Source organism: Oncorhynchus masou, chromosome 14, assembly GCF_036934945.1.
Source record: "Oncorhynchus masou masou isolate Uvic2021 chromosome 14, UVic_Omas_1.1, whole genome shotgun sequence".
Taxonomy (NCBI): domain Eukaryota; kingdom Metazoa; phylum Chordata; class Actinopteri; order Salmoniformes; family Salmonidae; genus Oncorhynchus; species Oncorhynchus masou.
The window spans coordinates 10983469-11007913 of NC_088225.1; the positions used below are offsets into that span (position 1 = coordinate 10983469).

A 24445-nucleotide genomic window follows, 5' to 3' on the forward strand; every position below is an offset into this window, starting at 1 on the left:
GACCGCTGATGACATAAGTGCTTTGTTAGCCTGCTGTGTGCAACTTTCCCAAATAGCCACCCTCATCCAGAACGTTATTGCGTCATCGCCGCCCCAGCAGATCCGGGCCGATAAATGGTCAGACGCACACAAAGGAGAGCCTTTGACATTGTTTTAACAACAAATAGGGCAGTTTGCCATGTATCAACACCTTATTTGGGATGCATGGTGACTTTTTACCCCCTTATTTTCCCTGTTTCAAGATCCTGTTGAGTCAGTCTTCCCCTAATAACGTCATTATCAGTGAGAACGTGTGAAGAAGGCTGACACCCGCTGGGGGGGTTCTTAAAAAGAGAAGGGCCCTTGAAGGCAGGGAGAAATATGGCTGTGTCCAAGTACCCAAAAAGCATTATATTTAGAACACAATATGGTTATGTGAAAATAAAGTAAAATGTGTGTAAAATGTTTCAAACATTAAAAAAAAATCACGTGTGTTTGACAACAGCTGATAATTAAATTCTAGGATGTAATACTCATTTCATCTTTTCGTCGAGTAGAAATCGCTGCACACTATTGAGGAAGAGTATCGTCTTTTTTGCGTTCCCTTGTGTTTGACAACAGCTGATAATCAGAATATGGCCTACTAAAATAAACAACTGGCAGGGAACAAGTGCGATTGCACATTACATGATGCCTTCTCATAATGGATGATTAGTATGTTGATATTTGTTGCTTATGGCATACGTTTTTACTAAAGCATACGTTCTAAATTGTATGTAGTACTATTAGTACACAGTATGTATTTTTAGTAAGTAGTAGGCAAGACCGATTTCGGACACAGCCTACAGTATGTGGGGTTTCTGTACAGTGTTAGCCAGGTGAAGTCTAAATGGCAAGTAAGAAAAGCTCCTGAAATGGTACTAGCTAGCGCACCTGCACAAACATCAAATAACAGCCGTTTGTTCAAAGTGAACTGGAAGCCTCGGCGGCCTCTGGAGAGAAACATGTTGTGCAAGCTGAAAGAATGAGTCACACTACGGTTAGAGCTCCTGTCCTATCTGTTTATACTGCAGAGGGTCAGAGAGCACAAGATGGATTCCTTTCTTCCCCTCTCGTTGTTGCTAGGGTAGATTAAATATACATGCACTGATGGGATGTTTTAGTGAGCTGGAAGACTTCACTCTCTCTCCCTCTCTTTGACAACACCCCTGCTGGTTGTCTCCCTTGCTCCTCTTCTGTTCGCTCTCTCTCGCCCTTTTCCCTTTCACACGCTCTCTCTCACTCAATCACTTTTTCCTCCCTCTTTTCTGTGCAGCAGCTGCGGTCCCTCCACCAGACCCTTAACGCCGATGGGACAGTCAGTCCGCTGAGCCTCTACACATCCCCCTCGCTGCCCAACATCTCCCTGGGCCTACCAGCCAACTCGCACCTCACCGTGAGTACTGGACTGACATTCTGAACAACACAAACTAGGGATAGGGCATGAGTACTCAAATGGATGTAAAAACTCCATCAAAATGTTGTCTAGAAAACCATGTTAATTTGCTTTGACTCTAGTTCCAGTTGTACATGTGCATTTGCGTGGCACAACAAAAAGAAAACCAAGCCAAGAATCACAGTTCTTCTCCCTAAATTCCCTTTCCCCTCCGTGTCTCACTCACTCAATTGCGTTCCAACCGCTCCCTCTACAAACACACACACACACACACACACACACACACACACACACACACACACTCAAGCTCAAGCTCCCGTTAGGCCTATTAAAAACGTATCTAACTGATGGGATACACAAGCTTCATTCCTTGCCAAATGACGACAGTTTTATCACAAATTCTTAATGGACTGCTTGGCTGAAGTAGGGAAATATGTTCCAACAACGAGCGCTGCAGTTTTGGAAAGATTGTGTCCTGTCTATTTTCCACTTATGCTACTTTGAACTACTAGTGCCATTGAGAATTGGTTAGCCTAGGCTATAGCCACCCTAAACATTTTTATCAGAATCATTAAGCCTAAGCCTACTCACCAAACAGATTCATCCCCATGCAGAGTTCAATGTGGAATTGTTAATCCATTTGGAAAATACCAAAGTACAGGCTGAATAAACACATTTGAATGTCTGTATATCGAAAAGAAGACAGATTTTGGTTTGTAACCCTGAAATGATTTCACCTCGCCAAATTGAGCCCCATTCCAAATTATCACTCTGTAAGAATAATTTCCAGACGTGAGATGCGTATCACTTTTTTTCATTTTGAACAATATTCTGTTATGTATTATTTAGTTATTTTACATGTTTTTTTTTATTTTACAATAAAATAGGTCTCTTGATTTGTTCTGGAAATAAGAGCATTTTGCCTGCTAAATGAACAAAACAATGCTTTGTCATTGCACAGACATAGGCTTCTACAAGCAAGCGCCACTGCTGAGGGTGCTGCCATTTTGAAGATTGTGTTCCACAATATAATATAACCAGTTCATATTACGGTTTCAATAAATTAACTTCAAATAGCACTTTTTATTGTCTGAAAAAAATACACACACAGTTGAAGTCGGAAGTTTACATACCTTAGCCAAATACATTTAAACTCAGTTTTTCACAATTCCTGACATTTAGTCCTAGTACAAATTCCCAATCTTAGGTCAGTTAGGATCACCACTTTAATTTTAAGAATGTGAAATGTCAGAATAATAGTTGAGAATTATTTAATTCAGCTTGTATTTCTTTCATCACATTCCCAGTTGGTCTGAAGTTGACATACACTCAATTAGTATTTGGTAGCATTGCCTTCAAATTGTTTAACTTGGGTCAAACGTTCTGGGTAGCCTTCCACAAGCTTCCCACAATACGTTGGGTGAATTTTGGTCCATTCCTCCTGACAGAGCTGGTGTAACTGAGTCAGGTTTGTAGGCCTCCTTGCTCCCACACACTTTCAGTTCTGCCCACAAATTTTCGTTAGTCATTTTGCCACAACTTTGGAAGTATGCTTGGGGTCATTGTCCATTTGGAAGACCCATTTGCGACTAAGCTTTAACTTCCTGACTGATGTTGCTTTAATATTTCCACATAATTGTCCTCCCTCATGATGCCTTCTCTTTTGTGAAGTGCACCAGTCCCTCATGCAGAAAAGCACCCCCACAACATGATGCTGCCACCCCCGTGCTTCACGGTTGGGATTGTGTTCTTCGGCTTGCAAGCCCCCCCCCCCCCCCCTTCTTCCAAACGTAATGATGGTCATTATGGCCAAACAGTTCTATTTTTGTTTCATCAGACCACAGGACATTTCTCCAAAAAGTACAATCTTTGTCCCCATGTGCAGTTGCAAACCGTAGTCTGGCTTTTTTATGGCGGTTTTGGAGCAGTGGCTTCTTTCTTGCTGAGTGGCCTTTCAGGATATGTCGATATGGGACTCGTTTTACTGTTTATATAGATACTTTTGAAGATGCCGGTTTCCTCCGAATGTGGTACCTTCAGGCATTTGGAAATTGCTCCCAAGGATGAAGCAGACTTGTGGAGTTCCACAATTTTGTTTCTGAGGTCTTGGCAGATTTCTTTTGATTTTCCCATGATGTCAAGCAAAGAGGCACTTAGTTAGGCCTTAAAATAAATCCACATGTACACATCCAATTGATTCAAATGATGTCAATTAGCCTATCAGAAGCTTCTAAAGCCATGGCATTGTTTTCCAAGCTGTTTAAAGGCACAGTCAACTTAGTGTATGAAACTTCTGACCCACTGGAATTGTGATACAGTGAATTTTTGTGAAATAATCTGTCTGTAAACAATTGCTAGAAAAATTACTTGTGTCATGCACAAAGTAGATGTCGTAACCGACTTGCCAAAACTATAGTTTGTTCTCAAAACATGTGTGGAGTGGTTGAAAAACAAGTTTTATTGACTCCAACCTAAGTGTATGTAAAGTTCAACTGTATATGTATGTATGTATGTAAGAGGCAATTTAGCAATTTAGGATTTGTTATATGTAATGGTTATAATACATTAGCCAAAGCTGCTGTTAGGTTCTAATTAAACTGAGTAAAAAAACTCACGGACAACTATGATGAGCTCAAACCAAGTTTATTCACCCAATAAGTCAGACAGCTGAACAGATGCATGCATACATACATGCATGCATGCATAAAGTGGGGCAAAAAAGTATTTAGTCAGCCACCAATTGTGCAAGTTCTCCCACTTAAAAAGATGAGGCCTGTAATTTGCATCATAGGTACACTTCAACTATGACAGACAAAATGAGGGGGAAAAAATCCAGAAAATCACATTGTAGGATTTTTAATGAATTTATTTGCAAATTATGGTGGAAAATAAGTATTTGGTCACCTACAAACAAGCAAGATTTCTGGCTCTCACAGACCTGTAACTTCTTCTTTAAGAGGCTCCTCTGTCCTCCACTCGTTACCTGTATTAATGGCACCTGTTTGAACTTGTTATCAGTATAAAAGACACCTGTCCACAACCTCAAACAGTCCCACTCCAAACTCCACTATAGCCAAGACCAAAGAGCTGTCAAAGGACACCAGAAACAAAATTGTAGACCTGCACCAGGCTGGGAAGACTGAATCTGCATAGGTAAGCAGCTTGGTTTGAATGAATCAACTGTGGGAGCAATTATTAGGAAATGGAAGACATACAAGACCACTGATAATCTCCCTCGATCTGGGGCTCCACGCAAGATCTCACCCCATGGGGTCAAAATGATCACAAGAACGGTGAGCAAAAATCCCAGAACCAAACGGGTGGACCTAGTGAATGACCTGCAGAGAGCTGGGACCAAAGTAACAAAGCCTACCATCAGTAACACTACGCCGCTAGGGACTCAAATCCTGCAGTGCCAGACGTGTCCCCCTGCTTCAGTCAGTACATGTCCAGGCCCGTCTGAAGTTTGCTAGAGAGCATTTGGATGATCCAGAAGAAGATTGGGAGAATGTCGTATGGTCAGATGAAACCAAAATGGAACTTTTTGGTAAAAACTCAACTCGTTGTGTTTGGAGGACAAAGAATGCTGAGTTGCATCCCAAGAACACCATACCTAATGTGAAGCATGGGGGTGGAAACATCATGCTTTGGGGCTGTTTTTCTGCAAAGGGACCAGGACGACTGATCCGTGTAAAGGAAAGAATGAATGGGGCCATGTATCGTGGGATTTTGAGTGAAAACCTCCTTCCATCAGCAAGGGCATTGAAGATGAAACGTGGCTGGGTCTTTCAGCATGACAATGATCTCAAACACACCGCCCGGGAAATGGAGTGGTTTCGTAAGAAACATTTCAAGGGCCTGGAGTGGCCTAGCCAGTCTCCAAATCTCAACCCCATAGAAAATCTATGGAGGGAGTTGAGATTCTGTTCTAGAGGAGATCTGCATGGAGGAATGGGCCAAAATACCAGCAAGTGTGTGAAAACCTTGTGAAGTCTTACAGAAAGCGTTTGACCTCTGTCATTGCCAACAAAGGGTATATAACAAAGTATTGAGTATTGACCAAATACTTATTTTCCACCATAATTTGCAGATAAATTCATAAAATATCCTACAATGTGATTTTCTGGATTTTTTTCCCCTCATTTTGTCTGTCATAGTTGAAGTGTTCCTATGATGAGAATTACAGGTTTATCTTTTTAAGTGGGAGAACTTGCACAATTGGTGACTAAGTACTTTTTTGCCCCACTGTACGTACACACACACACACACACACACACACACACACACACACACACACACACACACACACACACACACACACACACTCCAATATAGGTGAAGTCTGCTCCTTCCCTCTAAAGGTTACATATTTATTGCTAGGCAGGAAGTTAAGTGATGTGGGTGATAAACTGTTCTTTCTCCCTGACCTCAACCCCCATTCCTCATTAATCTACAGCTCTCCACCCTTAACAATGACCACAACTACGTGATTGCCTTTTCTTAACTCAGTACATTCCAAGCCCCTAGCTCATATCCAACCTTACATTCCTCCACCAGATGACCATTAACTTCTGCTGTAACAACCAAACTGTGGCCCTTATCCTTTACATGGGATACTTGATGATTAACAATATTTCAAGTTTAGAAGTCAGAACCCGTCACTGTTGGCATAAAGATAAATGTGCACATTTTTTTCCAGTGCTGGCCTAAAATAGCTTCTTAAATGTTTTTTTCAAATACTCCTAAAGAAAAACTCACCCTGCTCCATTCCACTGAGTTGAGGTAAAATAGAAACCAGCACACACTCCCCTGAACCAGAGTTGCCCTCTAATGTAGACAATCTGACTTAGTTAACCCCCCTTCCATCCTCAGGCCAATCAGAAGCTGTTGCAGGAGGCGGAGAGGCAGGCCATCCAGACCATGCGTCAGGGTGGGGCTCTGACGGGCAAGTTTGTCAGCACCTCGTCCCTGCCGGCATCATGCCTGCCACCTGGGATGCAACACGACTTAGATTCCACCCAGGCCCCCAACAGCCACAGCAGTCACTCCTCCCTACTGCAACACGTCCTCCTGCTGGAGCAGGCCCGCCAGCAGAGTGCCCTCCTCTCAGGTACATCTACCAACATATATTTATACTCTTACATCCCTACTTGCAGGTAAATATAGATAAATGCATACTGCCTCTTCTGAAACACATCTCTCTGACTCTTCCTCTCTCCAGTCCCCATGTACGGTCAGTCGCCGTTGGTGACGGGGGACCGGGTGTCCAACAGTATGCGCACGGTGAACAAGTTACCACGCCACCGGCCCCTGAGCCGCACACAGTCTGCACCCCTCCCCCAGAGCCCCCAGGCCCTGCAGCAGCTCGTCATGCAGCAGCAGCACCAGCACTTCCTGGAGAAGCAGAAGCAGTACCAGCTCAACAAGGTAGGGGGCACCACAAGAAACTCTACAGTATTAGAGGTTATGGTTGTTTGTTTGCAGGTTAAAAAAAAGTGTTGTATGCCATTTGCTGGACTGGGGGGTGTAGTATACTCTACATGTGGCAGCAGTGATTAACCCCCTATCTGTCAACCACACCAGATTCTGTCAAAAGGGGTGGAGCTTCCTCGCCAACCGCCCACCCACCCCGAGGAGACGGAGGAGGAGCTCACAGAGACGCAGGAGATGCAGGAGGAGGGGGCAGGGTCTGAGCGTCTGGGGGAGGGGCGTCCTCAGGAGCAGAGGCTCCAGAAGGAAGAGTCGGGGGAGACGTCGCCCCCTTCAGAACGCCTGCTGACCCCCCTGAAGGGCGAGAGCACAGAGAGCGACCTGGAGGAAGAGGATGATGAAGACGAGGCCATCGAGCTGAGGGAGTGTGATGAGGAGGGCGTACCTTACGGCCAAGTAAATACTGATTTATTTATTTTTATAGACATTTTGCATTTAATTTAACTTTGATAGGGAAAAACAAAATGTATTGCCTTGCAAGTTTAACACTAATTAAGATGACTTTCTGTAAGAAAATCAGAGAGCCAATAAGAGGTGCAAATTGTTTATTTATAAACCATGAGTTTTATTGTCTTTCCCTGTAATATGATTAATTCTGCTGAAATCAAATCAAAGTTTTTTGGCGTTGTAGCGGGTGCAATGAAATGTTTGTTATTTGATCCAAACAGTGCAGTAAAAATATTCAGACGCCTTTCGTTGTTGAACTTCCCAAATCTGTTCCTGTGACGTGATTGTGATTACTAACCTTGTGACTTGATTCGTCATTGTACCTCTTATAATGGGCCATTTATGACTTGAAACTGTCTAGAATGACCAATCACTCCAGGGAGGGTTGTAGATTGCAGAAATTACCTACCAAAAGATCAGTAGCAAAGGCTATGCAGTTGAAAAGGTAGGAACGTCATCATTAGCGATGTGGCTACATAGATTGGCGTTCACACCCAGTTCAAGTGATGGGTTGAATTTTACGGGGGCCTGGTGATTTAGAAAAGGGTATCCCCTCTCGGAGGGCAGAGTGGCTGCGCTGTGCGAAGCATCGTCGTCATAGCTCCCTACAGAAGAGCGAGAGCCTTAATTCCCACCCACCTGTGAGTCATCCATTGCACTTAGCAGGAAATAAAGGAACAAGCTCTCGAGAATGAATCGCCTGCAGTTCTTTCACAAATTACCAAGAGGATAAGCAGCTCCAGTTAAAAGTTGTGAAACAAAAGTTGCAAAAGGACAAGTGGCCTATTTAAAAAAAAATATAGATATATATATCACCAAGATGGATTGAATTTGGGTTTAGCTGTCATTGCCCGAGACAGAGCTACTCTACTCGGTAGTTGATGATATGCATTTGGATCCTCATCATCACCTCATACTCTTTTGAGGACCTAAACATTATAATATAATACAGTAAATGGCCACAGTTGGCTATGTTGCTGTTGGTTACCATATTTGGCTCTAAATTATGGTCATTGACAGCAATTAATACGTAATGTTAAAAAGAGGGGGGAAAAGAATGGACATGTTTTGTGGTCACGTTCCTCTAAGAAATGCTGTTTGTGTGTTGGAGGGAGGAAGATCCAATGCAGCGAGGGAGATTATAAAATAAACCTCTTCTACTCCCACACACCATTGAGAAAAAATATCAGAGGAGAGAAAAGCATCAGAATTCAGGCTGCGTCTTCTCCCCCACAACGCGCGCTCACACACCCTCCCTCCCCTGCCCTTGCTGCTTTTTTTTCATTTCAGTGAATGGACTCATCTGTGACTCATCTCTCCTTGGTGAATCATTCCCCTCTCCCTCCTCCCCCCCCCCCCTCTTCACCATACCAGCCCTTTTCTCCCCCCTTTTCCCCCCTGCACTTTACACCAATTCACCTCCCACCAGGGAGCTATGCTGCTGCAGTACTATTTCTGTTGTGACGGGCTAGGGGGATAGAGGAGTTTTTAGGGTATGGGGGGCATAGGGAGGGAGGGAGCTGGGGTGTATGCAGTCATTCTGTAGAGACAACAACCTCAAAAACCTATTTTGGCATTCGAGTCAGTGACACGGAAGGGCCCCCCCCCCCTCCCTGCACACACACACCACCTCCCCGCTGAACTTTTTTCTCTCTGACTCTGCTCTACTTGTCTGCTGTGGTGCCTTGAATACAAATGGATCTGAGCCGCCGTGTGCAATGGAGAGAGAAAAGACAGTGAGAGACGCATAAGAGAGCCCGCATTGCCTTAGGATCTCTCGTTTAAAAAGGGGTTAGCAAGGTGTGGGCCTGCCGGACCTGTGTGTCCGCGAGTGTAAACTCAGCTCCCATCTCAAGGTCTTGAAACAAACCGTCCGCAGTTTAAAAAAGATGCATATGAACCGTGAACCTTGTCATTTGATCTCTGTTAGGAGCATCTGTCGCATTTAGTTTTTTCCTAGAGCTCACACAGCTCCTGTCTGGATGTGTAGTGCGTCTCCCATTGACAGAAAGCAGAGCCCCGTTAGCTCAGCCACTGTTTACAGCTGGGGAATTGTCAGAGTAGTCTTTTGGCTGTTGGGAAGGCTCGGTCCTTGTCCTGCCCTGCCTTTTGAGGCTCGTATGGGGATATGTGTTTGCCTTTTGCGATCCATTGGCCTGAGGTGGCAGATTCAGTTTGCAGCTATTGTGAAATGTCACTTCTCAAGGTTGCAGTATTTCTATCTGATGTAAATGATGAAAGCCACAGAGCTCATTTTATTTACTAAGTCCATCCCCTCACACTGAAGTCCAGACAGTGTCTCATGATGAGACATTATTCAAAGTTTTAGTTGGTATTAAAAATGTATGTTATTTTGTCCCCGATTTTTCCGACCAGCATCACCTGCAACAGCTCAATGTGTTCCAGGCATCCCTGTCCATTTCGGGCATGCCCCACAGACCTCTGGGAAGGGCCCAGTCCTCCCCTGCCACTGCCAGCATCAAGGGGGCTCCCATGGGTGAGGTCCCCATCAAGCACCTCTTCACTACAGGTACGCTTCTTTGGTTTTTGGAACAGATGACATACAAAGTGAGATGATCAGGACCCATTGAACAATATGAAAGACACTGCCTCAACTTAGTTATCTATCTGAATCTCTATTTTTTTTTTGTCATAGTGGTAGATAGTAGAGTTTGTGGCAATGAATCCCCATTAAACTCCAACGAAAGCCATTGGCCTTAGAAAAGACACTTTCAGAAAACAAACACTCCCCTAGCCAGTCCATGATCAAATGACCTTGCAGGATAGGATGTGTTGACTAAGTCAGTGGTTCCCAAACTGTGGGGCGTGGCGAGGGGTCGGCAGGTACTCAGTCCGGCTTTCAACTTACTCTTGAAAGTTGTAATAGTACAATGCACAAGGTGTAATTTGGAAATTGTGTGGTGTATCATTAGTTCCTCTTGTCATGTCAGTCAATGCATACCTTAGAGCTATTTATAACTTGTCAGAAATGTCCAGATCAACTAGCCCATGTCGGCTAAAGTTTTTTAGGCCATATTATTTTAATTGTTTTAGTCACTCAAATATCACATATACTCATTAGACATGAAAAATTGAATACAATTGCCCAAAACATAGCTTTAAAACTGAAATTGTCTTTGCAACCAATAGCAGAATGCGTAGAATTGCAGGAAATAAGCTTTAAATAGACATGGTTGTGTGCACATTCCCCAATGCTGGAAGGGGGGGGCGGGCCCTGAGTGAAAAAGTTTAGGAACCCGTGTACTAAGTGAGTTCAATAAGGGCTGAGGCAAGCAGCCTGCCTGGGTGTAATTATTTCAGCAGAGAAGATAATAATAATAGCGAGAGCCTGCAGGGTTGGATCTGATGAAACCAGGATGGCAGGATGACATTGAGCCATCCTCCACCATGGAATCATTAACATCTCCAACAGTCCTAACATGAAAAAAGCCATTAGAGATGATGGTCTTATTATGCTCTGACCTGCTGGGTAATGGGGTTATGAACGGTGTGGTCACCATTTGTTCTGGGAGAGAAGTTGAAGAGAGGTTGCCCTGTGGTTGGTCTTCTTCCTGCCTAGAAAAGCTACATTTTCTCCTTTCCATCTTTCTCTCTTTTTCTTTCCCTTATCTTTCTCTCCATCTCACTCACGCCATCCCTTTCTTTCCATCTTTCTCTTGCACTCTTTCTCTCCCTCTCCTATCATCTCAGGGTTGGTGTACGACACCTTTATGCTGAAGCACCAGTGTATGTGTGGGAACACCCACATCCACCCAGAGCATGCCGGCCGCATCCAGAGTGTCTGGTCCCGGCTGCAGGAGACTGGGCTCCTGGGCCGCTGTGAGGTGAGGGCTCCCTGCACACTACAGCTAGAATGGCGACCAGCTCCGTTCCTTATTTACAAAGCGAATTTCTTCCCAGTAACTTAAACAAGAGTGGTAGCTACAGTGGGGAGAACAAGTATTTGATACACTGCCGATTTTGCAGGTTTTCCTACTTACAAAGCATGTAGAGGTCTGTAATTTTTTATCATAGGTACACTTCAACTATGAGATGGAATCTAAAACAAAAATCCAGAAAATCACATTTGTATGATTTTTAAGTAATTAATTAACATTTTATTGCATGACTTATTGCATAAGTATTTGATCACCTAGCAACCAGTAAGAATTCCGGCTCTCACAGACCTGTTAGGTTTTCTTTAAGAAGTCCACCTATTCTCCACTCATTACCTGTAATAACTGCACCTGTTTGAACTCGTTACCTGTATAAAAGACACCTGTCCACACACTCAATCAAACAGACTCCAACCATTCCACAATGGCCAATACCAGAAGGCTGTGTAAGGACATCAGGGATAAAATTGTACACCTGCACAAGGCTGGGATGGTCTACAGGACAATAGGCAAGCAGCTTGGTGAGAAGGCAACAACTGCGCAATTATTGGAAAATTGAAGAAGTTCAAGATGACGGTTAATCACCCTTGGTCTGGGGCGCCATGCAAGATCTCATCTCGTGGTGCATCAATGATCATAGGAAGGTGAGGGATCAGCCCAGAACTACACGGCAGGACCTGGTCAATGACCTGAAGAGAGCTGGGACCACATTCTCAAAGAAAAACATTAGTAACACACTACGCCGTCATAGATTAAAATCCTGCAGCGAACGCAAGGTCCCCCTGCTCAAGCCAGTGCATGTTCAGGCCCGTCTGACATTTGCCAATGACCATCTGGATGATCCAGAGGAGGAATGGGAGAAGGCCATGTGGTCTGATGAGACAAAAATAGAGCCTTTTGGTCTAAACTCCACTCGCTGTGTTTGGAGGAAGAAGAAGGATGAGTACAACCCCAAGAACACCATCCCAACCGTGAAGCATGGAGGTGGAAACATTCTTTAGGGATGCTTTTCTGCAAAGGGGACAGGACGACTGCACCGTATTGAGGGGAGGATGGATGGGGCCATGTATCGTGAGCTCTTGGCCAACAACCTCCTTCCCTCAGTAAGAGCATTGAAGATGGGTCGTGGCTGGGTCTTCCAGCATGACAACGACATGAAACGCACAGCCAGGGCAACTAAGGAGTGGCTCCGTAAGAAGCATCTCAAGGTCCTGGAGTGGCCTAGCCAGTCTCCAGACCTGAACCCAATAGAAAATCTTTGGAGGGAGCTGAAAGTCCGTTTTGCCCAGCGACAGCCCCGAAACCTGAAGGATCTGGAGAAGGTCTGTATGGAGGAGTGGGCCAAAATCCCTGCTGCAGTGTGTGCAAACCTGGTCAAGAACTACAGGAAACGTATGATCTCTGTAATTGCAAACAAAGGTTTCTGTACCAAATATTAAGTTCTGCTTTTCTGATGTATCAAATACTTATGTCATGTAATAAAATGCTAATTAATTTCTTAAAAAGCATACAATTTGGTTTTCTGGAGTTTTGTTTTAGATTCTGTCTCTCACAGTTGAAGTGTGCCTATGATAAAAATGACAGACCTCTACATGCTTTGTAAGTAGGAAACACTGCCGATTTTGCAGGTTATCAAATACTTGTTCTCCCCACTGTTTTTGTGGAAATGAGAATGAGCTTTAGCCATTATTAGTTCAAGTTCATTTTAAAAATCACTTCCCAATTAGCAATACAACATAACCCTGAATGAAATTGATGTATTGTGTGCTACGTGCGTTTTCCTTTACCGTGTACAGAGGATTCGGGGGAGGAAGGCCACGTTGGATGAGATCCAGACTGTGCATTCAGAATACCACACCCTGCTGTATGGCACCAGTCCCCTCAACAGACAGAAACTAGACAGCAAGAAGCTCTTAGGTGCCTAACCTCATCTCTTCATGTCTTTACTCCTCAGATATATTTGTGTGTGTGTGTTTCCCTAGCCATTTTGCTCGAATGGTGGAAACAAGATTTGCCCCAAGCATCCTTGAAAGTAGTGACTGCCCCTCCCCTCCATCCACCCACACACTCACACGCAGTCAGGTGGATTGTTTGAAGGCTTAGCTTCCCTGACAGGCGCAGGGGGGGTATTTTTAGACCTGCTGGTCGAGGGGAAAGGGCCCCAGACGCCCGTCCACCCACGTCTGGGTGACTCATAGCTAGGCTGGGTCTCATAGAAGAGGAGGGGGGGGGATGACTGGATCAGCTGCAAAACAGCACTGCAGTGACTGAGCCGTCGACTACACACACACACACTTCAAAGTGAGTTCACTCTGTGCGGGGCTGAGCAGAACAGGACTTGCAGACATCGATGGTTAAAAAAAAAACAATTATACAGTGCATTCGGAAAGTATTCAGACCCCTTGACTTATTCCACAATATGCTCTGTTACAGCCGTATTCTAAAATGGATTTTAAAAGCTTTTCATCAATCTACACACAATACTCCATAAGGAAATGTTTGTATATAAAAAAAAGATACCTTGTTTACATAAGTATTCGGAGCCTTTGCTATGAGACTCAATTGAGCTCAGGTGCATCCTGTTTCCATTGATCATCCTTGATGTTTCTAAAATTTGGACAGAGTCCACCTGTGGTAAATTCAATTGATTGGACATAATTCGGAAAGGCACACACCTGTCTATATAAGGTCCCATATTTGACAGTGCATGTCAGCAAAAGCCAAGCCATGAGGTCGAAGGAAGCTCCAAGAGAGGATTGTCGAGGCACACATCTGGGGAAGGGTACCAAAAAATGTCTGCAGCATTGAAGGTCCCCAAGAGAACACAGTGGCCTGCATCATTCTTAAATGGAAGAAGTTTGGAACCACCAAGACTCTTCTAGAGCATGCCACCCGGCCAAACTGAGCAATCGGTGAAGAAGTGCCTTGGTCAGGGAGGTGACCAAGAACCCGATGGTCACTCTGACAGAGCTCCAGAGTTCTTCTGTGGAGATGGGAGAAACTTCCAGAAGGACAACCATCTCTGCAGCACTTCACATGTCCAATCAGCACTCCACCAATCAGGCCTTTATGGTAGAGAGGCCAGACTGAAGCGCCACCTCAGTAAAAGGCACATGATGAAGGATGAATGGAGTGAAGTACAAAGAGATCATTTGATGAAAACCTGCTCAGATCTCAGACTGGGGTGATGGTTCACCTTCCAACAGGACAACGGCCCTAAGCACACCACCAAGATAACGCCGCAGTGACTTTGGGACAAGTCTCTGAATGTCCTTGAGTGGCCCAGCCAGAGCCCGAACTTGAACCCGATCGAACATCTCTGGAGAGACCTGACAATAGCTGTGCAGCGACGTTCCCCATCCAACCTGACAGAGCTTGTGAGGATCTGAAGAGAAGAATGGGAGAAACTACCCAAATACAGGTGTGCCAAGCTTGTAGCGTCATACTCAAGGCTGTAATCGTTGACAAAAGTGCTTCAACTAAGTACTAAGTAAAGGGTTTGAGTACTTATGTAAACGTGATGTTTTTTTAAATTACATTTTCCAAAATGTCATTATGGGGTATTGTGTGTAGCTTGATAAAGAAAAAAGATTATAATCAATTTTAGAATTAGGCTTTAACAAAATGTTGAAAAAGTCTGTCTGAATACTTTCCGAATGCACTGTATCCCGAGCATCTTGGGAAAAGAACTCACTGCTTGGAAGGCTAAAAGGTGTGTGATAAAATGTTGAAATATAGCTAAATAGTGTTTAACTTGTTTAAACTACAACCTAATCTTTGTTCCCTGATTGGCTCCTTAAGGTCCAATCAGTCAGAAAATGTATGCTGTATTGCCCTGTGGAGGCATTGGGGTGAGTGTTCCATCTATCCATCCATCCATTCATAATGGAGTTACATTTGCATTTTATTTAGAGGTAGAGATTCGATAATACAGTATCAGAAAGTCGTGCAGTTTAATTGTAGTATATTCATTCAACATAAGCAGCACAAAGCAGAGCATTACATCACCTACAGAAGTGTCATCATCATGTGGTTATCAGTGTTAGAAGAACAGTAGCAGTGTGGGGATGAGTGTGTTCTCTATTGCCCTCTGCAGGTGGACAGTGACACTGTGTGGAACGAGATGCACTCCTCCGGCGCTGTCAGAATGGCTGTTGGCTGCGTCATCGAGCTGGCTTTCAAAGTGGCCGCCGGGGAACTGAAGGTAACATTACCAGCCTCTCTCCGTTCCACTACTGTTTGATTGAAAGTTGTCAGGGGCAACCTTTCACCTTAATTTAAAACAAACAATATGTAATAATCATGTACTATACCCTGTGGGTTTGTTCATGGGTGGACACTGTAGTACCCTGATCAATAAGCACTTAATCACTTGATTTTGATGATGGATAGGCCTACTCAACATTCTCACAAACTGTTTCTCTCTCTCCTCTCCGTTTCAGAACGGTTTTGCCGTGGTGCGTCCACCAGGCCATCACGCTGAGGAATCCACTGCCATGTGAGTACACCCAGGGAATCATGGGTGTGGCTAGGGGGCTTCAAGGGAGTTGGTTTCAGTTCCATAGAGACGTGGCCTGTGCGATGGTTGATACAATAACGTCTCTTTTGAGTAGCTACTGGGCAGTGCCCTACAACAATCTCCCTGTTTCTGCTGATAAAAGAAAAATGGACATATTTTGTCTGTCTTTGTCTGCAGGGGCTTCTGCTTCTTCAACTCAGTGGCCATCACAGCCAAGCTGCTACAGCAGAAACTAGGAGTGAGCAAGATCCTCATCGTGGACTGGGTGAGTGGGGTCGTATGTTGTCAGCGATGCCCTTTATGTGCTAGTGTTGTCATGATACCAAAATATATACCATACATTATGTGATCAATGCAGGTCATGTATTATTATTCACATATCCATTCTCTGTGTCCAGGACATTCACCATGGTAACGGGACACAGCAGGCTTTTTACAACGACCCCAATGTACTTTACATTTCCATGCATCGCTACGACGATGGAAACTTCTTCCCCGGCAGTGGGGCTCCTGAAGAGGTGGGGGTTGGACCTGGTGTTGGCTTCAACACAAACATCGCTTGGACAGGGGGCGTAGAACCGCCCATGGGTGACGTGGAGTACCTGACTGCCTTCAGGTGAACAGATGGTTGTTGGTCATTAGCTGAACGAGCAGCAACATTGGCACTGATCTTTCATTCATATGAACAGGCTCTGCTTATTTAGCACGCTGCTTAGTTCTTGCAGATGGTCTGGAAACGTAAGAAATTAAAATGTCGCTCTCCATCTTGTCTGTTAAACAGGACGGTGGTGATGCCCATAGCCAACGAGTTCTCCCCTGACGTGGTCCTAGTGTCCGCTGGGTTTGATGCCGTGGAGGGCCACCAGTCCCCTCTGGGAGGATACAACGTCACTGCTAAATGTAAGTTGAACATTACTCCGTCTTTACGTGTCAGTTTTTCTGCCTAGCCTTTTCCATAGTTTGTGCTTTTATAGGAGGGTCCTCCAGCTAATTGTATATACACTACTACCCCCTGCTGGTAGAATAGTACTTAACCACTAGAAGAAAAGCCAGAGACTCCATAGGAATATTGAAGTACGTCAATTATTTCCTATCATAAGGGGCCTTTACTTCATAAACCTGCACAAAACTAAAATTCCCGTGCAGACCTCTCCTATTTACATCAATTCATGATTTATTCAGATTATACTCAGTACAGGGTCAGTACAGTGTTGAACCATCCTCAGGTTTCAGCCACCTCACCAAGCAGCTGATGAAGCTGGCAGGGGGACGTGTGGTCCTGGCGCTAGAAGGAGGTCACGACCTCACGGCCATCTGTGACGCCTCCGAGTCCTGCGTGGCGGCCCTGCTCGGCGATGAGGTATGACATCATCTGCTATAGGAGGGGAGAGTGGCGTGATGTCACATACACTACATGTTATTTGGTAGAGATGGATGTAATTGTTCAGAGGAAATTCTTTGTTTTTACATCCCATTCTGTCGATCTCCCTCCTTCTACACTCTCTCACACACTCTGTCTCACGCTCTCTGTCAGTTGGACCCCCTGCCACAGGCTGTCCTGCAACAGAAGCCCTGTCCAAAAGCTGCTGCCTCTCTGGAGAGGGTCATCGAGATACAGAGTGAGTTAGTTCGCTAAAATCAAATTTATCATTGTGTTTTTCATGCACATATGCACTTAGTTGTGTTTGCGTCATGTGTATCACGTCACCCTTAAAACTGCCACGACTTTCTCTCTCCCTTATCTTTCTCTCCCTGCAGGTAAACACTGGAGCTCTCTCCAAAGGTTGGCTCCCACGGTGGGCCAGTCCTTAATGGATGCCCAGCGGAGAGAGAAGGACGAGGCCGACACGGTCACCGCCATGGCATCGCTTACCGTGGATACTGAGCAGGCCGCCGCTTCCACCGTCTCCACGGAGACCAGCAGGTAAACACCTGCACCATTCACTCTTTTGGTGATTTTATGTGGTTTTGGAATGGCTGTTTTTAAGATATCAGATTCATTCACAAGGCCGTGGGCCTGAAGGTCCACTGAGTCTTACCAAAGAAGGTCGTGCAAAACGTATATGATAAGGGCTTTTATTTTGGCATGACTAAGAGGCTAATGTCTGTCATGCCGTTTCCTATTTCGTGTACCTGCAGGTCTACAGAAGAGCCAATGGAAGAGGAGCCTGTCTTGTAGGAGGAAACGGGGAGTTGTCACGACAGCGCAACACCTTTGTCTCCAAGTCCTTCGGCACTAGCCTTCTCCTGTCATCCTCTCCTCTTTCCAGCTCTCGCCTCACCTTTTTCCATTTCCTGAGGAATGATGGACTTGTACTAGCCTCCCTTTCCAACTCACTGAGGTGAGTTTGTTAAAGTGTGTGTGTGTGGGAGAGGAGAGGCGGGAACACACAGACCTAAAGAGGGCAGCGGCGGATATCCGTGATTGGTGGAAAAGCAGGAAGAGGCGGTACCTTTTGAGGAGCCTGTGTGTCTTGCTTTTTTCTTTTGAATCTTTTTTTGTAAGCAGAAGGCAGTGGATCCAGGAGGGTACCTCGGCTCTGGGGCCCAAGAAGCTTTGTACATTTCTTGTCATACTTTATACTTTTCAGGAACATTAGAACTGAAAAAGCCAACAAGCAGCAAAAATATTTCAACAGTCACAAATACACTCAAACACACCCGCATTATATTATACACACTAAGTTCCCGACAGCGGAACAACAATGGGGTTGTATCAATGAATAATGCTCTTCCTTTCAGAGCATGCGGACCTCTGTTCCTATTTTGTCTGTCGTTTGGTATTATCGTGCGTCTATTCAATAATCTGTTCAAAGAAGCACACAAACATATGATATGTATATTTGTGTGTGTGTGTTTATATATATATATATATATATTACACACTGTATATTCCTTTCACTGTATCCGATATCAGCTGTGGTTGTGGAGGTCGAGCTGTTGATCCTGCCAAGGGGGACTTACTGGCTGAAGGAGACAACATATCTCTCCAATACAGCCTTTTCTTTTTTTCTTCAGGAAGCCTCAGCTCCCTCCACTTTGTATGGGACAGAATGCATTTTGAGGTGGTTTTTACCATTCTACTTTGTTTGGACTATCAAAAAAGGACACATGCATACCCAGAATCAAATTTACCGCTTGGTGCAATGGAAGGCCATGGATTGGACGAGGAAGGATTTTGTGGAATAATGCTTAGATTATAAACTTTTGTCTCACGCTTGCTGCTGCGACTGCGAGACTTGTGGTGGTCATGAGACTGGAGAATTACGTTTTTAGAAGAACTTGGTGCCTTTATATTAAATATCCCTGTTAACACCAACTACACCACCACTTAGCAGAACACAGGACAGAAAGACAAATCCACACACTTGTTACACTCATGTCTGTTTTGTATATATTTGTTTGCTTGTTTGTTTCTTTCAAAATGCCTTAATTTCCTCCAGAGAATGCACCATTTTAGCTATCTCCGCAGAGATGGGAGTAGAATCCTATGTACTCTTTCTGGGTTTGTGTAATACTCTAGGTCAAAGGTCAGTGTGGCCTTAACAACTGAGGTTTTTTTGCGTCCTTTATCAATCCGGACCCGTACATATGCGGCTGACGGTATGATTGTGAGGAAATTTGAATGCTACAACGACCAACTTTCTTTGCTATGTCACTTCCTGTCACTTGTAAATACTGCATCCTGTTCTGCTCTGGCAAACCCCTCAACTTGAGACGGTTCAATAACGAACTCATTGTTTTTCCAATTATTTAGAGAGGAAGGACTGAACATGGTCACTTTTTTGTAAAAAAAAATTGTTTTATTTTGTAAAAAATCAAATCTAAGATGTATATGAATAATGACAATAAGTGTTTATCAAATTGGGTATGAATATTACATTTGAGAAGAGTAAAAAACAAAAAAAACATTTAATGTTAAAGCCACCTAAGCACACATTGTGTTAGATTTGCTATCAATGTTTTGTCCTTTTTTCTAAGTGCCATTTGTTTTTTCCACACAAAAAACAAAGACAACAGAAATTGTGATTTGGTGACATGTGGATTAATCTCATTTGGCAAATAATCATGAGCAAGCACCACTTTAGATGTTTACACTGCAATACCCCAATCCCTCAACTGTTGCCCACTTGTCAGTTGTCATAAACCCCTTGTTTGACTTAGTGTCCAGGTGCTGTGTTATCTGGTCTCTGTTGTTGTCATCAATATTTATATTTCTCAATCAATGAAAAGTGTTTGCACTTGACACATGATCAAACAAATTAAATACTAAGATGTCTTTGTCCCACTGAAAAATATATTTTCCAATCTATCATCATGCTTGAGGAATTCATACAAATCAAGTATATCTACTAGAGAATGGTAACCGACACCTCCCTTAAAGACATGCTCCGGAACTTTGGCGACTACTAAGTATTTTTTTAAACCTCCGGCTTTAGGCAGGATGTGTCAATGTGTAGTTCATGCATGCATAATCTATGAGCAGATTACTGTCTTACCTCAATTAGCTACGCAATCCCTAGTTTAAAAGCCACTTATTGGGGGGATGCTGTGCTGCAGCATTTTCCTTATTTTCCCCCACTTGGGCCAGCCCCCTAGCAATTTGAGTAAAACCAATGAGCTTCTGCCCCTCGTCAGCTAGCGAAATGTACATGGTACACCAACAGCAGAGAAAGAGAGATCAATGACATGGTGCACATATCTGCGCATATGTGACGTAATACACAATTGTTGGGGGACACTTTTTGCTCGTTGGCACAACTTTCAGAGCTACCGGTTAAAAAGTACCGGAGAATCTCTTTTAACCAGCATACTCTCAGCAGATAATGTGTGGTGCAGAGCTTGTCTACATTGATAATTTTGTTTTATTTCAAACAATGTAACATAACACTGACCAAGTCTTCTGCATCTGTCCTCTTTATTGAGGTAAACTATCATTAAGGAATAGGTTATTTCTAGTTTTTCCCTGTAACGATATATTTAATTCTCTACCTGTCCACTCACCATCGTAAGGTACTTTTGTCCCTTTGTCACACAACTGTATATTGAACTTTTCTACATACTGTAATAACTATACAGTGGCGACGTTTTCATGAACGTTAAATGGGTGTCAACGCCTAACTCTCTCACTAGTTACCCTTTTTCATATGGAACACAAAGGGCTAGCCGAGTTCAATACAAAATGTAAGTTTGTATTAGAGGTTTTCAGCCCTGTCATTTGAAGTCTATATGACTCCATGTCCATCTCAAGTAGATCAAGCGTTATGCTCCAATCCCAAATGAATGGGAAAGTTGGACACTGGCACTGTCTAAAATGTTGAAATCAGATAATCTTTCCCATTTTATTTGGGATTCAAGCATACAGTGCTATCGGAAAGTATTCAGACCCCTTGATTTTTTTTGTTATGTTACAGCCTTCTAAAAATGTATTTAAAAAAACAAATTCCCACCAATCTACACACAATACCACATGATGACCAAGCAAAAACTTGTCTTTTTAGAATTTTTGCAAATGTATCTCAAATAAAAAAACAGCAGCACCTTATTTACATAAGTATTCAGACCTTTTGCTATGAGACTTGAAATTGAGCCTGTTTCCATTGATCATCCTTGATGTTTCTACAACTTGATTGGAGTCCACCTGTGGTAAATTCAATTGATTGGACATGATTTGGAAAGGCACACACCTGTTAAAAATATGGTCCCACAGATGACAATGTATGTCGGAGCAAAAACCAAGCCATGAGGTCAAAGGAATTATCCGTAGAGCTCTGAGACCGGATTGCGTCGAGGCACAGATCTGGGGAAGGATACCCAAAAAATTATTCAGCATTGAAGGTCCCCAAGAACACAGTGGCCTGCATCATCCTTAAGTGGAATAAGTTTGGAACCACCAAGACTCTTTCTAGAGCTTGCCGCACAGCCAGACTGAGCAATTGGGGGAGAAGGGCCGTGGTCAGGGAGGTGACCAAGAAACCGATGGTTCCTCTGTGGAGATGGGAGAACCTTCCAGAAGGACAACCATAGCACTCCACCAATCAGGCCTTTATGGTAGTGGTCAGATGGAAGCCACTCCTCAGTGAAAGGCAAATGACAGCCCGCTTGGAGTTAGCTAAAAGGCACCTAAAGACTCTCAGACCATGAGAAACAAGATTCTCTGGTCTGATGAAACCAAGATTGAACTCTTTGGCTTGAATGCCAAGCATCACGTCTGGAGGAAACCTGGCACCATCCCTACGGTGAAGCGTGGTGGTGGCAGCATCATGCTATGGGGATGGTTTTTAGTGGCGGTGACTGGGAGACTAGTCAGGATCGATGGAACGATGAACAGCACAAAATACAAAGATCCTTGATGAAAACCTGCTCGAGTGTGCGCTGGACATCAGGCTGGGGTCAAGGTTCACCTTCCAAGCACACAGCCAAGACAATGCAGGAGGGGCTTCGGGACAAGTCCATGAATGTCCTTGAGTGGCCCAGCCAGAGCCTGGATTTGAACCCGATCGAACATCTGGAGAGACCTGAAAATAGCTGCGCAGCGACGCTCCCCATCCAACCTGTCAGAGCTTGAGGCTCTGCCGAGAAGAATGGGAGAAATTCCCCAAATACAGGTGTGCCAAGCTTGTACTGTCATACCCAATAATACTCAAGACTGTAATTGCTGCCAAAGTTGCTTCAATAAAGTACTGAGTAAAGGGACTGAATACTTATGTAAATGTGATTTACGTTTTATTTTTTTAATGTATAATCTTATCTGTTTTTGCTTTGCCATTATGGGGTATTGTGTGTAGATTGAGGGGGGGGGGGACCATTTAATAAATGTCATAAGGTTGTAATGTAACAAAATATGGAAACGGTGACGCCGTCTAATAACTTTCCAAATGCACGTTACAGCTGGAGCTACTTAACCAATGGTGTGGGACTTGGAATCATGTTGACATTGGAGCACCTTTGAGGTCTGAAACTTTGAATGGTGAGTGAACTACCCCTTTAACGTCATAGCTCCCGTTGTCATACCGACCATGGTTTGCTCTTTGTGTTCTCCAGTGGTACTACTTCCCAGACGGAGCACATGTGACCTGATGTCACAGAAAAAACAGGCATTCGCCATTTGAACGAACTCTAATCACGGTGTTGTCACAATCATGTCACCAGAGTAGGAATTGAAACACTCTACACTTGCGAAATTGTTGGTGGATGCCACTGTACTCACATATGTAATGTACACAGTAGTTCCTACTTCCTTTTACATGTGGCTATGGTGTGGGGGGTGCTTTCAGTACATGTGACTACTGTGACCTTGTTTTATGTTTTGATGTAGATCATTGACCTTTTGAGATTTGGTGCATAGTTTTGTACCTCCACCTTGTATGGCATATAAGGGTTATTGGGCTGTCCTGTAGGTGAGATGGCATGACAGAATTACCCATTTTTCTTTAATTGAACTGATGTGTGTTTTGGAGGTCAGAGCTTTTTTCCTGTGGGTATATTGGAGGGGCAGCAAAAAACAACACTCAAATCAAGAAAGTCTACTCTGAATAAAGGGATGTTTTTGTGTGTTGCCTTAGACAAAACAACTACTACAAGTGGCAACCATGCAAATTAAACAGATACTGGAAGACATCCAAGTTTGTAAATTATATCGACTTATCCACCATTGAAGATAGCTTTATTGTTGCTGCCACACTATTTTGCTATTCAGTAAATAATGTATATTTATTGATATTTCATACGTTGTGTATATGTAGTAACCTATGATCGTCAAGGTTCAAAGAGTAATTGTATATTTTTTGACTTTGGAAAGAGAAGTGTGTCTCTTACATTGTCCTTCCACTGCGCTGGTGTTTCAATCTCCACTTTCTGTGGTTGGATGTTTGAATATGTGACCGTCTTTTACCTTATATTTTAAATATATTCTTTATCTCTTCTGGTCATAACTAATGCAGACGTTTTGAATTGATCAAAGCACATTCCTTAATTTCATGTATTCTTTCAAATGCTTTCCTGTTGCGACAATACAAATGTGTTTATACTAATTGCTACTCACGTGTATAAGTGCATATATGTGTACACATGTGCAATACACGCTATTTGAACAATCTATTACTGTGACTATTATGGATGAAAATCGCTGTCCCTAAGAATTTTTTTCATGAGTTGCATTGTGCACAACGCCACCTTGTGGGTTAGCAAGGATCTTAAAGGGAATGTTGAGTCTGATTACTGTTTTATTTCAGGTTTTGTGTAAATTTTAAAGCCCTTTTTTATTACTCATTGTAATGTTGTGACATCCTATTTGAGTAAATATTTTTTAAAGTGGGCCTGTTAATTGTCTGAAACTCAATAAAGCGATTCACTGCTCCAATACAAAGAGGAGTACAAATATTTCATTTACATTGTCGGTTGTGGGATGGGGGGGGGGGGGAATTAACGAAATGTTTTTATGCATAGGTCTACCCACCAATATTGCAACATCTTGAGAAGTACTATTGCCGCCGTTCATGTGCTAGTAGTCGGACTTGTTAACTGGTTGCAGTTATACACGTGCCGGGTTCAACCAGTTAGCAAGTCTGACATTAATTTATTTGACAAGGAAAAAACGTATGACTTTAATTGTGGCGAGAAGGACTTCTAATAAAATATTACGAGATCAGGACAATTTAAAGGTCCAGATCGGTTCAA

The 24445-nt window shown here is 43.5% G+C and overlaps 1 protein-coding gene across 6 annotated transcripts in view; it reads left to right on the forward strand.

Annotated features, from left to right (window-relative positions):
• hdac5 (histone deacetylase 5) overlaps positions 1-24148 on the forward strand; it is an 88144-nt gene extending 63996 nt beyond the window's left edge. For 4 of the 6 annotated variants that reach the window (XM_064986319.1, XM_064986318.1, XM_064986320.1 and 1 more), the window contains 17 exons: positions 1295-1414; positions 6287-6524; positions 6636-6841; positions 6998-7300; positions 9728-9881; positions 11063-11196; positions 13044-13164; positions 15049-15098; positions 15344-15451; positions 15690-15745; positions 15944-16031; positions 16165-16382; positions 16548-16666; positions 16993-17126; positions 17301-17385; positions 17525-17690; positions 17906-24148. In XM_064986319.1, coding sequence (XP_064842391.1) covers positions 1295-1414; positions 6287-6524; positions 6636-6841; positions 6998-7300; positions 9728-9881; positions 11063-11196; positions 13044-13164; positions 15049-15098; positions 15344-15451; positions 15690-15745; positions 15944-16031; positions 16165-16382; positions 16548-16666; positions 16993-17126; positions 17301-17385; positions 17525-17690; positions 17906-17945 — 2340 coding nt within the window. In that variant the 3' untranslated portion in view covers positions 17946-24148. The remainder of the gene's footprint in view (positions 1-1294; positions 1415-6286; positions 6525-6635; positions 6842-6997; positions 7301-9727; positions 9882-11062; positions 11197-13043; positions 13165-15048; positions 15099-15343; positions 15452-15689; positions 15746-15943; positions 16032-16164; positions 16383-16547; positions 16667-16992; positions 17127-17300; positions 17386-17524; positions 17691-17905) is intronic. The other 2 variants (XM_064986317.1, XM_064986316.1) reach the window with 2 other exon arrangements.
• The last annotated feature ends 297 nt before the right edge of the window (positions 24149-24445 follow it).